Below are 13,991 nucleotides of genomic sequence, written 5' to 3' on the forward strand. Positions count from 1 at the left end.
GGCCTGTTTACTCCAGAGCAACAAGGAGCCGGGCCCACTTACGCTGACGTAGTCCTTCAGGATATAGCGAGCAGACCGTGGCTGGTCTGGCTGCCCATGCGCAGTCATGAATCCTCGCATGTCTGTGAGGAGAAATAGTGGTGCAAAACCCAAGTGAGAAGCCAGAACGTCACAACAAAGACAACCGACATGACGGAAGTTTAGTCTAACTATGCATGCTGAATTGCTAGTTTTAAAAAAATTTTTTTTTTTTTTTTTATTTGATAGAGAGAGAAATCGCGAGAGCAGGAACACAAGCAGGGGAATGGGAGAGGGAGAAGCAGGCTTCTTGCCGAGCAGGGAGCCCGATGTGGGACTCGATCCCAGGACCCTGGGATCATGACCTGAGCCGAAGGCAGACGCTTAACGACTGAGCCACCCAGGCGCCCTAAAAATTTTTTTAAAAAGATTTTATTCATTCATTTGAGGGTGGGGGGAGAGCACGAGCAGAGGGAGAAACAGACTCCCTGCTGAGTCGGGAGTCCAACATGGGGCTCGCTCCCAGGACCTGGAGATCACGACCTGAGCTGAAGGCAGACACTTAACCATCTGAGCCACCCGGATGCTTTAAAAAAGCAACTATCATGGTAGAAGATAATCTGGTTAGCACCATAAAGACATCTGAGAATCCAGGTAAACAGACGATATTGTTCTGATACCCTAGCACCAAGCGGTAACGTTCAATTTCTCTCTACTCCAGTTAGTTCTTTCATCTCTTGATTTTAAGAACATTTAATCACGGAGGCTACCTGTAGAATGCTATGTTGTCACTATTATTAGCAAAACCAAAAGCAATACAGTAAGCCTCTTTTTGTTTAGTGATGTATCTATGCTTTTTCCAGTTTCTCCAACATACTATACAGACCCCTCTAATACTGACTCAGTTAGAGGGAGTAGCAGAGCACAGTGGTTAAGAATATGGGCTTTGGCAGACAGGTGGGGTTCAAAACTCAGCTTCCTCACCTAGTAGCTGTGTAGTAGGCTCTGTCATGTTTAGAAAGAAATGGTGAGAACCCTAGTTCACATAATACACAAAAACACATTAAAAATTAAAACACATTAACACATTAAAAATCTAAAGATTAAAAAAAAAAGATATTAGAGGGAAACAATTTTGTCCTTCTGAGATAGGGAAGGCCCTCCCCAAGTAAAACACCAAACCTCATCAAGCCAAAAAGGAAAAAAAAAAAAAGGCTATTAAAATTGGTAATGTCTACAGGGTTAAAGAAACCACAAAGGACTCCTACAAATCATTAAGACAACAAAAGATGCATAGCAAATGGTGATTCCCAGAAGAAACAAATGGCTAACATATGGACAGATGTCCCATTTCACTAGTACTTAAAGATATGCAAATTAGGTTAGTTAGCAACATCTTTTAAAATGAACTGTCAGAAACTATTCTTTACAGACCTGCAGATGATCCTAGAAACTGTACATATGTGGTCATCCATTTTTATTCTGATTTTATCAGATTTAGATGACAGATCTTAAAAAACTCAAACTCAATTACTTTTCATTTTATCTTATCTGGAAGTCAAACTAAATGGGAAGTCTGGTGGAAGTCCACCTTTCCCCATCTTTCAGGCTCTGGCACCAGAGAGATGTCTGGATTATGAAATGGGTTCTCATCCAGGCTATACCACTGACCAGACACCACCGTGGATAAGTCATTTCATGCTCTGATTTCAGATTGTCTTAAAAAAAAGGAGGTGAAAGGTGGCGTGAGGTGAAAGGTGGCATGATTTTTAAGGTCTTTTCTAGTTCTGTGATTTTGTGACTACACCAGTCTCATCAAAACTGCTTAGTATTTATCCTCTTTAAAGTCTCCCAACTAAACTAAGTTCAAGTTCTGGTTTAAGTGTGTTTCATATCAAATCACCTTTCTCTGCGAGAAAGATACAAGTTTTTTCTCTTCGTATCAAATCACTCAATAACCTGAACTCCTTCCCTGTTGGTGGCAGTTCCTTTAAAGGCATGCCACAGATGTATGGAAATGTTTCTAACATTGTTATTTCTTTAGGTAGACGTAGGTTCCTCCAGACCACCTTTAAAGTTTGTATTTAAGGTAAATAAATCACAATCAGTTGAAGAATGATAGGCAGATAGCTCCCACATAGAACTGGGGTAAGACACAGAGGTGGGAGAGCAGTGGACTCATTTTAATGTCAAACAAGGTTTCCAAGGGACTGATGGAAGGCGAGGAAGGCTGTTTTGTGTTCCCATCCTGACCACGCTCCACTCTGTCCCAATCTCTGAAGGCTTTCCTTTCCCATGCTGCCCTCACAACTCTCCTATCCTGCTATGACAGCATATTCATTTTCTTCCCAACAAACCGGAGAGAAGGGAGAAGACTCCAGAAAAAGCCAACACGGCCTCAGTCAGAATCCATATCTACACCTGAGTACCAATGAAACAGTGAGTGCCCTAAGGGCCTTGTCTTCCAAGCAAGTGACAGCGGCTGGCTCGCCCTGTGCGAGCTTTCAACCCCATCCGCATGTAGGCCTCCGACAGGGAGGGGCCCGAGACCAGGAGAGCATGGGAAGACATGTGCCCCCGGAACGGGACTGATTGCAACCGTGAAGGTCCACAAAGGGCAGACCAGAAGAGGCCAGGGACTCAAATCATCTCCTTCTCTAACTCTAGAAAGCGCTTAACACACACTAACTACTCAGGCAGCAGTCAGCTCTCCCTCACTGTTGCACTCTGAACCCACCACCAGAACAGCTTGTGGGCAAGGCCCACAGAGACAACAAAAGTGTCAACGCTGGAAGATGACATGACAAATGCTAAGGAAAAATGTGAATTTGTATCTTTGCAGGAGTAGTTCTCTCATTAACTATGCTGTTACTTTTTTTGTTCATGTTTTAAAATAAATCACAACTCACATCCATAAGCCGTCAACAGTTCTTCTGATGTTGGAAATCGATGGGGATCTTCATCCTCTCTAGGCTTTATGATATTAATGCCATAGGTAGCTTCTAAGACATGTCTCGGAATATTCTGGCAAACATAAGCTTGTCAAGGAATCCATTCCCTTGAACTTAACCCCACCCCACTACAGCTTCTGACACATGCTTCCTAATTCAGCATTTTTTTTTTTTTTAAAGATTTTATTTTATTTGACAGAGACACAGCGAGAGAGGAAACACAAGCAGAGGGAGTGCGAGAGGGAGAAGCAGGCTTCCCGCGGAGCAGGGAGCCCGATGTGGGGCTCGATCCCAGCTCCCTGGGACTATGACCTGAGCTGAAGGCAGACGCTTAACGACTGAGCCACAAAGGTGCCCCTAATTCAGCACTTTTTTTTTTTTTTAAAGATTTTATTTATTTGACAGAGACAGAGATAGCGAGAGCAGGAACACAAGCAGAGGGAGTGGGAGAGGGAGAAGCAGGCTTCTCGCAGAGCGGGGAGCCCGATGCGGGGCTCGATCCCAGAACCCTGGGATCATGACCTGAGCCGAAGACAGACGCTTAACGACTGAGCCACTCAGGTGCCCCTAATTCAGCACTTCTAAGACAGAAGCTTTTTCACCTCTCCAGAAAAAAAGGGGAGTTATTCATTAATTTTTGAATACTCTTTTTTCTCTTTAAACACCATGCTACCTTGTACCAGTTACTCATGCACATGCCCCATCTGCCCTCCAGAGTGAATCCGACAAGGGCAGGATCCGTGGCTGATTCATGCCTCTAGCCTCCACAGAACCCAACCTAACCTGGCTTGTAATAAATGCTCAGTACACACCTGATTACTAATTCACAGAGAAGTTGAAAATATACAGAGAAGCATTCAGTAACGTGACATCTGTGTTCCCAACTATCAGGAGGTAGTGACAATGTCATCTATTAAAAAAATGCACTGAAAATGGAAACCTTTGGAACACTATACCAGCCCCTCCTGCCACCTGGAGGTAAGTGGAGTTGGTGGTATAGCCGCCAGGCCACTTTGCAGACTTTCACATTCGTGAGTATCTATTAAAACAAAGTACGGTTCTGCGAGACGACACTTTTTACAGAAATGGTGTCATACCGTATATGTAATGTTTTGAGATTTACCCAAGTCACTACAGGTACGTTTAGTGCAGTATTTTTTTTTTTTTTTTTTAAGATTTTATGTATTCGAGACACAGAGGTAGAGAAAGAGAGAGAGAGAGAGCATGAGCAGGGGGAGAGGCAGAGGGAGAGGGAGAAGCAGGCTCCCCGCTGAGCCAGGAGCCCAATGTGGGGCTCGATCCCAGAACCCTGGGATCATGACCTGAGCTGAAGGCAGATGCTTAACCATCTGAGCCACCCAGGCACCCCTTACTGCAGTATTTTTAACTACTGCATACTATTCTATTTTAGCGATACACTATATTTTACCTATCCTGGTAAATGAATTCTTCATTATTTCTTACAGAAAGAGAAATTAAATTGGGGTGCATGAAAAGCTGTGGCAAGGATCTTGTCAAGAACTGTAGTTTAGTGTACTTACAAACTAACAAAATCAGTATGCCAGTCTCAGGGAGTCTCCTGTCTTCCACCAGTACCCACGGAACAGTAACAGACTAATTCATTGGCTTGTAAGGAGGGTAAAATCTTAAAGACACTTGGTTCTTGGGGCGCCTGGGTGGCTCAGTCATTAAGCGTCTACCTTCGGCTCAGGTCATGATCCTAGGGTCCTAGGATCGAGCCCCGCATCTGGCTCCCTGCTCGGTGGGAAGCCTGCTTCTCCCTCTCCCACTCCCCCTGCTTGTGTTCCCTCTCTTGCTGTGTCTCTCTCTTTTCAAATAAATAAAATCTTAAAAAAAAAAAAGACACTTGGTTCTTAACAGATCTATCTTTGAGTACTTTTTTCACATCAGACGCTATTCTAGATGCTTCACATAAGGTAACTCATTATGCTGGGAGGTGGCAGAGTTCCTAATTAGCTACCTACTAGCTGTTAGATCTTGGCAAATTATTTAACTTCTCTGTACCTGACTTTCCTCAAGCTTGAAAAAATTGGAATAATAGCAGTACCCATGTCAAGGGTTGCTTTAAGAATTAAATGAGATTACTTGGTAAGTGTTGTGCGAAGCACACAGTAGGTACGCAATAAATGTTGGCATTAACGATTAAATTCTCACCATCAACTGTGAAGTAGCTTTTTGGAATTTTTCAGAAAAGGAATGTTTCTGGAAGGCTAAGCAAACTTACCAAGGTCACACAAGGAGTCAAAACACCAGTGTCAGGATTCAACTGGGGGCCGCGATCCAAAGCCTGTGCTCTCCCACTGACACCAGGCGACACTGCCACCATCAGGACATGAGGTTCTACTCCCGCAGTCCTGATGCTACCTCACTGCACAAACTTGGGCAGATCACTAGTCAGTATTTCAGGTTTTTCCGTTCAATAGCAGGCGTGAACACATCCAATGTAATAAAGCAATGTCCCAAACAAACCTGAAGCCCTAATATACACACAATAGCCAATTTTTGCAAAGCAGGAAGGATATTAGTGACACAGGGGGGACGTGGTCTCTCATTTGGTCAATTGGGAGGATTCCATTGCAAATCATCTCTGCCTTGGTAGAGACGAAGGATGGCATGACCAAGCCGGGGCAGTCACATAAGCAGAGGCCAGGTTCCACATAGAGGGTCTGAAAGACAAGTGAGAAGTTTATGTTGGGCACACAGCAGAGGAAGGGACAAGACCAGCACACAAGTGGCAAAGAACGTCACAGAAACACCCAGAGGGAGGAACTGGCTGAGAAGGAAATCCAGAAGCTGATGCTGCAGAAATACCTGGAAATGCTTGGTGTGGCCAGGTGTGGCAGACACAGACACTTTCTTGTCGCCCATGATGGTGTTGATTGTGGAACTCTTACCAACATTCGGGTAGCCTACCTGCGAGAGACACCTAAGTTACTGAAGAGGCAAACACTCTATCTGTCGAACCCAAAGATAATACAAACATAGTGCAACAGGAGCATAAGTGTTCGGTGGCTTCAAAAGATTATTTGAAATAGATGCTGTTTGTTGACAATTTTCTCCCCTGTGGTATGGGTGTATTTATTCAGACTTGTTTCCAGTGATGAACAGTCAAGCTAAGTACATTTTATTTTTATAGGTCTTGCTGTAACAGCAGATGTTACAGTAAACCTCAGCTCCCTGTTCCCAGCTCTCCCCACAATGTCCCATCTTACAGGCATTTCACTGTTTCCGCTGTATTTTTCACACTGTGGGTGAAGTCGAGCATCAGATAGACATTTTTAATCATCACCACATGCAATTAATCTTTAATTTTTAATAACCTGTTAGGAAGCTTCTGTCTTGTTGGTTAAAAATTTTAAGTGGCACATTTACTTGATATGGGTTAGTAAGCCACTAAAGCTCTTCAATTACTCTTAGCAGGATCATATCAAGGTTCTCAAATAAGTGCTCAAATCATGGCAGCCTTGCTCAAGGCTTTTTCTCAGGCTTGCCCCTGTGCCTCTAAATCCAATTCCCTCTTACTTCTAAGAATCCTCTATCAGTGTGACTGGAAGATTATAAATACCGATTCCATCGAACATAAAACCCCAAACCTTCCACCTCTATTCCAGGCCTCATAACAGACAACATCCACTGTTTCAGTCTTCGCTCTCACTCCTCTCCACACTTAGCCATACTGTTATCTGCTATTCCATGAACATATTTCCATTCCTGGGGCTTTGCTTAAACATTTACCTTCTGTTTGCCTGGAAGGCCCTTCTACTGTCACTTTGTCAAAAACTCACATTATACTTTAAGGTGCAACCTCTTACATAAAGATTGCAGATAACTGCTCATTATTCTCAATATTCTCCTCATGTTTTGTGTTTATTTATATCTTGATTACATGACATGTTACTATTTGTTTAGATGTCATTTGTTGGGGGGGAGGGCGCTTTTGTTGCTGTCATCTCCCCCACCTTCTGCAGATCAGGCTCCCTCACTATACACTCCCACAGGCCGCTGGATGTCCTCTTGCACTCACGACACCCGGAACACCAAGTGCTGGGAGGGTGGGGACTGTGTCTGTCTGGTCCCGATACACTGCTATGGACCAGCAGGACGCGTGGCCTGTGGCACGTGATCAATAAATGTTCGTAGAATGAGTAAATTAACCTATTCTCAGGATTTCTAGAGTAAAACGTTCAGGAAGTGGAGAGGCTGTTTCACATTTCCATAAATGTGAGAAAGAAAGAAACTAGCTTTTAGGGAAGCTGGACTTTCTGGCAGCATGTAGGAAATGGATTTTTAGCAATCATATAAAGAAAAGAAGCTAAAGCTGTGAAGCTGAGAGAAATGACATAAGTTCTCCAAGATTCACAGTGAGTGAATCCATCCCACTGTAGCACTGGGGGGTATACTAGGTCTGCCTGGCTCCAGGGGCAATTCCTTTAATTAGTGCTCTGAAGTGAAATGTTGATCTGCTACAATCACTGTAAGTAGGCTTGGGGCGGGGGAGCGCTTCAAAACAATTAGGATTAGCTATACTTGGCATGTAACTTAAGAGCTAGAAGATTTTAAACCTGCCATGATCTACTTTCCCTCACAGTTTTGTTCTCCTGGGTGAGAGACCTTTAAAATACCTTCTCTAATATCTTACATTTCCTTAGCTCAAGACGGGGCCTCTGGAGCTGTGCTGTATGTCTCTGAGGTCTGAGCACTTCTCACAGCCACCTCTAGAATTAGCATATATGTAGCTAGGGATGATCTCCTTTCCCTTGTTTTTCTGCAACTAAAGCACCAGTCATGTTTTGCTTGGCCCAAAGATGTTGGGATTCACCCTAAAATGCACCTGGAACATTTAGAGTACAAGTTGGCAAGGATCACATGACACCAAATGCCTATAGAAGAAGGTAAGATTATTGAACTGGAAGTGTGAAGACACCCTTAAAGGCGCTCTCATTCTGCTACCTCTCGGTAAGTCACAGGACCAGTAGGGCTGAATTGGAAGATAGGAGAAGATAATTAATATGAATAGGGGTGTAACCAATATAAGCCTTTAGAGAGTCCACTCTTTTGAGTTGGGCTTCACCTACCCCCACAAGGCCAGTGGGAAACAAGAGGGCAATAACGTTCCCTATGATGCCAGAAGCTTGGCTGGTCCCTTGGGTGCCAGTGTAACTACCAATGGATTAGAAATAAAGGTACCGGGCGCCTGGGTGGCTCAGTCGTTAAGGGTCTGCCTTCGGCTCAGGTCATGATCCCAGGGTCCTGGGATCGAGTCCCACATCGGGCTCCCTGCTCGGCGGGAAGCCTGCTTCTCCCCCTCCCACTCCCCCGCTTGTGTTCCTGCTCTCGCTGTCTCTCTGTCAGATAAATAAATAAAATCTTTAAAAAAAAAAAAAAAGAAATAAAGGTACCCATGTGGTAGGGCGCCGGGGTGGTGCAGTCGTTGGGCGTCCGACTCCTGATTTCGGCTCAGGTCATGATTTCAGGGTCTTGAGATCGAGCCCCCGCACTGGGCTCCATGCTCAGTGCAGTCTGCTTGGGATTCTCTCTCCCTCTGCCCTCCACCCCCTGGCTTGTGCTCTCTCTCTCCAATAAAAAAATCTTTTTTTAAATATTTTATTTATTTATTTGTTGGGGGTTGGGGAGAGACAGCACAAGCAGGGGAGCTGCCGGCAGAGGGAGAGGGAGAAGCAGGCTCCCCGATGAGCAAGGAACCCGATGTGGGTCTCGATCCCAAGACCCTGGGATCATGACCTGAGCTGAAGGAAGATGTTTAACCGACTGAGCCACCCAGGCGTCCCTCAAATAAATAAATCTTAAAAAAAAAAAAAAAAAATGGTACCCATGTAGTAACAATCTTAGGACCTATTTCATCTTACCAGTCCAACCGTAAGTTGTCCGTCTTTCACCTTCTTCCCATTGTGCAGCTGCTTAAAGATCTCCAACAACTCCTGCCTTGATACGAGGTGGCTAAAATTGTGTGTGCACTCCTTCTGCAGGGGTTTCCTACCCTGAGCCTCAGAATCCGCAGTGTAGCTTCTCTGCCAGTCCTGGCCAGAGGCCTCTTCGTCAGGGTTGTTGTCCTCTTCCGAGCATGTCTGCCACACCTCCTCCTCCTCCTCCGGACAGTCCTCGTACTCACTGGAGTCCTCATCGCTAGGGGCAAGGTCACTAAGTGCGAGGGAACCGCAGTCTGGGAGATGTCCGGGCTCACTGTATGGGACCGCAGCCTCCTCACAACTGGCCTTTTCAGACTTGGCTGTGTTGGCTTCTCCAGCACCCCCGTTCGCCTGTTCCTGAAGAGAGGACAGAAACCACAAAAGCTCAGAAGTGTACAACAACGGCACCTTTCACTCAGTGAATGTACTCAGAGTTGGCTGCCACAGATGAACAGAGGACAAGATAAGTGACAAGACCAGAAAAAGTGAAAACAGGGAGAGAAGGTAAGCCTTTTGGTGAAAGGACACAACAAACTATCAACAGTGGTGCCCTCTGGGGACGAGAGGAGCAGCGGACCTCACTTTAGACGTTTCTGTATTATTTGGACCCTGTACAAAATATGCATTACGTTTGTAACAGATACATCTTTAAAAAAAAAGCAAGCATTTAAAAAAGCCCATGTCAAGCTGAATTCTTTGGCAGTACATTATTTTGCACTAGGCTGGAGAACAAAGCATTTCTCATTAACGATAAAATATTTAACATTCTCTTCTTTGCACAAAGCAAGAAGGGCATGGTTTATAATTTGAGTTTCTTTTCACATTTGCATTTTTAAAGACCGTGATTTGCATGTTTAAGTAAACTGCTATTCCTTTATAATTGCCTTTAATAAATGAGAGCACTGTGGAGCATAGCTCCCTCTGGATGAAATGCAGAAGCAACAAAACAACTCCACATGTGAAAATTATTCACATATGCAAAGAAAAAGATAAAGATCATTTACTCTTCAAGGATGTGTTAATTCTTCTGAATTCCTACTGATAATAAAGCAAAAATAAGACAATTTACAGTATTACTAATTTGAATTAACAAGAGTGAGTGGGTTTGGATTTAGAAGTGATGCAAACCTTGTATCATTTCTAAATTACCTAGTGTTAGAATGAGTAACCGTCACAGAATAGGACACAATGAACTCAGTTAAACAAGTAACCTAAATTTTAGGAAAGTAGAGATACAAAGAAAATGTCAGGGAAGATAGACATGATTTCACGATTAAACAGGGCAGGTCAAAAAGAAACATGGCAGCATGTTATAACAGAACCACAGAACTGGAAGCAATTTCTATGAGAAATGAGCAATAAATGTAAAGAAGACGGTGTGTCTTCACTGTGAGCTCTTCTGGATCATTTCAAAATATGAAAGAAATAGAAAACAATAATGTGAACTGAATGTGGATGTGTATTAAAAAAACTAATAAAACTAGAAGCACTTCAGGTTCAGTAAAAATGTTAAAGACAACAAAAGGACTTTGTGCCAGTTATATTAAAAATAAAAAGAAAGGAAAAATCAATCCCTTGAGGAAACACAGTGCAACAGATGGCTAAGAGAAAACCAAAGTATTCAGCTTGAAAACTGTCATTTTTTTTTCCCCCCCAAATAAGAAGGGATCAAACAACTGTAAAAGGAAAAACCAAATTTCAGGTAGGTGAGAAAACAGTGACTATCAAACTATTTCTAATAAATTCACGTTTGATACTCAAATGACAGATGTGATTCCAGCTATGATATCACAACAGTAGCTGGTTATTGGTCTTGGGAAATCATGAGAAATGGCAGACACTTCAGAAGACTTGGGAGAAGTAAATGATGGCTAACTTAAAAAGGGAGAAACAGTATCTTCCATAACCACTCCCTGTGAACTCAGACTTGGGTATGGGAGCAAGTCTACAAGATAGCTGGTGAGCACCAGAAAGACAGTCATCCATGTACTACTTGGTTAACAGTTCAGGGAATACCACAGATGTAGAAACTAATCTTTTCCCCATTTTGATAGTTACTGGGTTGGTACATCAGGGCTAAGTAATACAGTGATAAATATTTATTAAACAAACTTCAGTAAAACACTGGTTTCCAGGAAAGAGTTGAAACAACAGAAATAATGGTTAAGAAGACAAGCCATGAAGCCAGACTACCTGAGGATAATAAGCACTTATACTTATTGCTGAGATGATTAAATGAATACAATGTATAAAGTGCTTAGGACAGTGGTGCCTGGCACAGAATAAGCTTTCTATGGGTTAGTTTTTATTAACAGTAGTAACAATGGAACAATTCTTATTGTTGTATCCTTGTGAACACATCTGTATTCATCACATCAAAATGCTTGGTACAGAGGGCTTCATAAGTTCACAAAAGGTTATAGAGCTCTCCCCTTGGTCCTAATCTGTTTAACAATGTTATCAATGACTGGAAAGAATATAGAGAAGGACAAACACACAAAATTGGCAGATTCAAAGCTAGGAGAGAAAAGCAAACTGTACAACCAAAATGAATTCCCTATCTTAGCCCCAAATCGCTAACAATATTTCAGAGTAACTGTATGTCCTAAATTGAGGCAAATACAAAATGAAAAACTTTTTCCATTGTAAATATGGGATTAGATTTGCAGAAGTCTTTTCTTTTTTAAAAAATATTTGAGGGATTTCATCGTTCACAGGTTAAATGAGCCAAGAGCATAACACAGCTCCTCTGAAATGGGGTGAATTAACAAAAACTGAATTATGGGGCGCCTGGGTGGCTCAGTTGTTAAGCGTCTGCCTTCGGCTCAGGTCATGATCCCAGGGTCCTGGGATCGAGCCCCGCATCGGGCTCCCTGCTCTGCAGGAAGCCTGCTTCTCCCTCCCCCACTCCTCCTGCTTGTGTTCCCTCTCTCGCTGTGTCTCTGTCAAATAAATAAATAAAATCTTAAAAAACAAACAAACAAAGAACTGAATTACTGGGAGTATTCTGATCACAAGAAATAATCATCCCTCTGAATATATAACGTATAAATTAAGTACCACCAATTGTGTTTCCTGACATAGGCAGACAGGCACTTGAGATGAAGAGTATCCCAGATATTCTGTCCATGATGACTAGGACACCAGAAAATATACACAGAGAGAACTAAGGGGACAAACGAAGAGTCCTTAGATCAAAGGCTAGGGAGGTAGACTTAGCTTCACTGAACTGAAGAACTTTCTAAATGTAGTTAGAAAGAGTGAGCTTCCTGGTCTCTATCACTTAACGTGGATAAATAACAGAGAGATTATATGACTGTCTGCCCTGAAGGTGAGGGAAGGAATTCATAGTTAGAGCTAACCTGTGAGCTCATCAAGGGGAGGGCATTGTATTCACTGGCACTCAGCTCAACATACAAAATACTCTATAGATGGTTGACAGAGGTAAGAGAAAAGGAAAGGAAAAGGCTAGGAAAAAAGGTATTACTTTAAGTCTCTTTCAGCTCTAAGATTCTACTAGCAATTTCACTTCATAGTTATTACTAGCTAATAGTTATATTTTTTATTAGAAAATAAACCCCAGGGGTGCCTGGCTGGCTCAGTGGATGGCGCATGTGACTCTTGATCTTGGGGTTGTGAGCTCAAGCCTCACATTGGGTGCAGAGATTACTTTAAAAAAAAAAAAAGGAACCCCAAACTGTTTCTGTAAAATTTAGGTTAAAAAGTAACATGGTACCGGGCGCCTGGGTGGCTCAAGTAAGTGTCTACCTTTGGCACAGGTCATGATCCCAGGGTCCTGGGATGGAGCCCCACATTGGGCTCCCTGCTCAGTGGGGAGTCTGCTTCTCCTCTCTCTCCCTCTCCCCCTCCCCATGCTCATGCTCTCTCGCTCACTCTTTCTCTCTCAAAAAATAAAGTAAGTAGAATCTTAAAAACAAACAAACCAACCAACCAACCAAGATAACACGGTATATATATGTATCTTTAGGGTTACTTCATTTGTTTTGAAAACAATGTCAAAAGAGATTCTAACCAAGTCTGAGAGGTAGAGGTAAATGCTTCGGTTGTACCTGCCTCCTGTTAAAAACAATTATAAAGTTGGGCGCCTGGGTGGCTCAGTCGTTAAGCGTCTGCCTTCGGCTCAGGTCATGATCCCAGGGTCCTGGGATTGAGTCCCACATCGGGCTCCCTGCTCGGTGGGAAGCCTGCTTCTCCCCCTCCCACTCCCCCTGCTTGTGTTCCTGCTCTTGCTATCTCTCTCTCTGTCAAATAAATAAATAAAATCTTTAAAAAAAAAAAAAATTATAAAGTCATTACGAAACCTCCTATACAATTTCCTGCTGAAAATCTAAAAAAATTAAAAATTATAGCTAGTATCAGTGTGTACCACAGAGCCCCAGAGATGTCAGATTATTTGACAACCAGAGAAAGTACCTTGTGACTCATTTTTCTATGGGTCATCCTACTATCAGAGCATTTAGGGAACAAACAAAACCCCTAGATTCCTATAACTCTTCAATAAGAAAAAAACAAAGCTTACTAACCAGAAACTGAAATCCTCCTCCCCAAAACTCAACCTGACAAAGTCCCCCAGAGGTTACCTTAGAGTCACCAATCAGTTGAATGGCTTCAGCCAAAGCTGACCAGAAGATAATCTTCACATTTTCTTTTTCAAAGTATGTGGCCCAGGAACTCCGCTGCTCAGCAGTCAACAAATCTGCCTTATTTATCAGAATGACGTTTTCCTTATTATCATCTATTTCTTTCACGTAACATTCCTAGGCAAGACAAAGGTATTTAGACAGGCCTTCAAACAAGTAAAAATTGGGCTAATTATATTGAAAGTCCCCAAATAGTACTAAAAGTTTTTGCTGCGCTCAGTTTTAAGTCAATCCTAATTTAAAGATTTTTCATCCTGGTACATTCTACTGACCCTCTCAACAAGCTCTGAAAAAGTAAGATCGCATATACCTAGAAATACTCTCGACATAAGGAATTGGAAAGGGTAAAAGGAAATGCTCTCCTACCCTGTCGAAGTATAATAGATTCTTTAAATAATGTAGTTCCTCTCTTT

General features: G+C 42.7%; 1 protein-coding gene across 2 annotated transcripts in view; it reads right to left on the reverse strand.

The window, feature by feature from the left end:
- Nucleotides 1-13,991, reverse strand: part of LSG1 (large 60S subunit nuclear export GTPase 1) — a 30,740-nt gene that overhangs the window by 4,317 nt on the left and 12,432 nt on the right. For both annotated transcript variants that reach the window (XM_031021608.2, XM_031021607.2), the window contains exons 7-12: nucleotides 13,519-13,695; nucleotides 8,858-9,274; nucleotides 5,802-5,903; nucleotides 5,513-5,656; nucleotides 2,928-3,051; nucleotides 43-122 (exon numbers count right to left, since the gene is read on the reverse strand). In XM_031021608.2, the coding sequence (XP_030877468.1) occupies nucleotides 43-122; nucleotides 2,928-3,051; nucleotides 5,513-5,656; nucleotides 5,802-5,903; nucleotides 8,858-9,274; nucleotides 13,519-13,695 (1,044 nt within the window). The remainder of the gene's footprint in view (nucleotides 1-42; nucleotides 123-2,927; nucleotides 3,052-5,512; nucleotides 5,657-5,801; nucleotides 5,904-8,857; nucleotides 9,275-13,518; nucleotides 13,696-13,991) is intronic.

The sequence above is a fragment of the Leptonychotes weddellii genome, chromosome 1, assembly GCF_054177405.1.
Source record: "Leptonychotes weddellii isolate Sample4059 chromosome 1, ASM5417740v2, whole genome shotgun sequence".
Taxonomy (NCBI): Eukaryota; Metazoa; Chordata; class Mammalia; order Carnivora; family Phocidae; genus Leptonychotes; species Leptonychotes weddellii.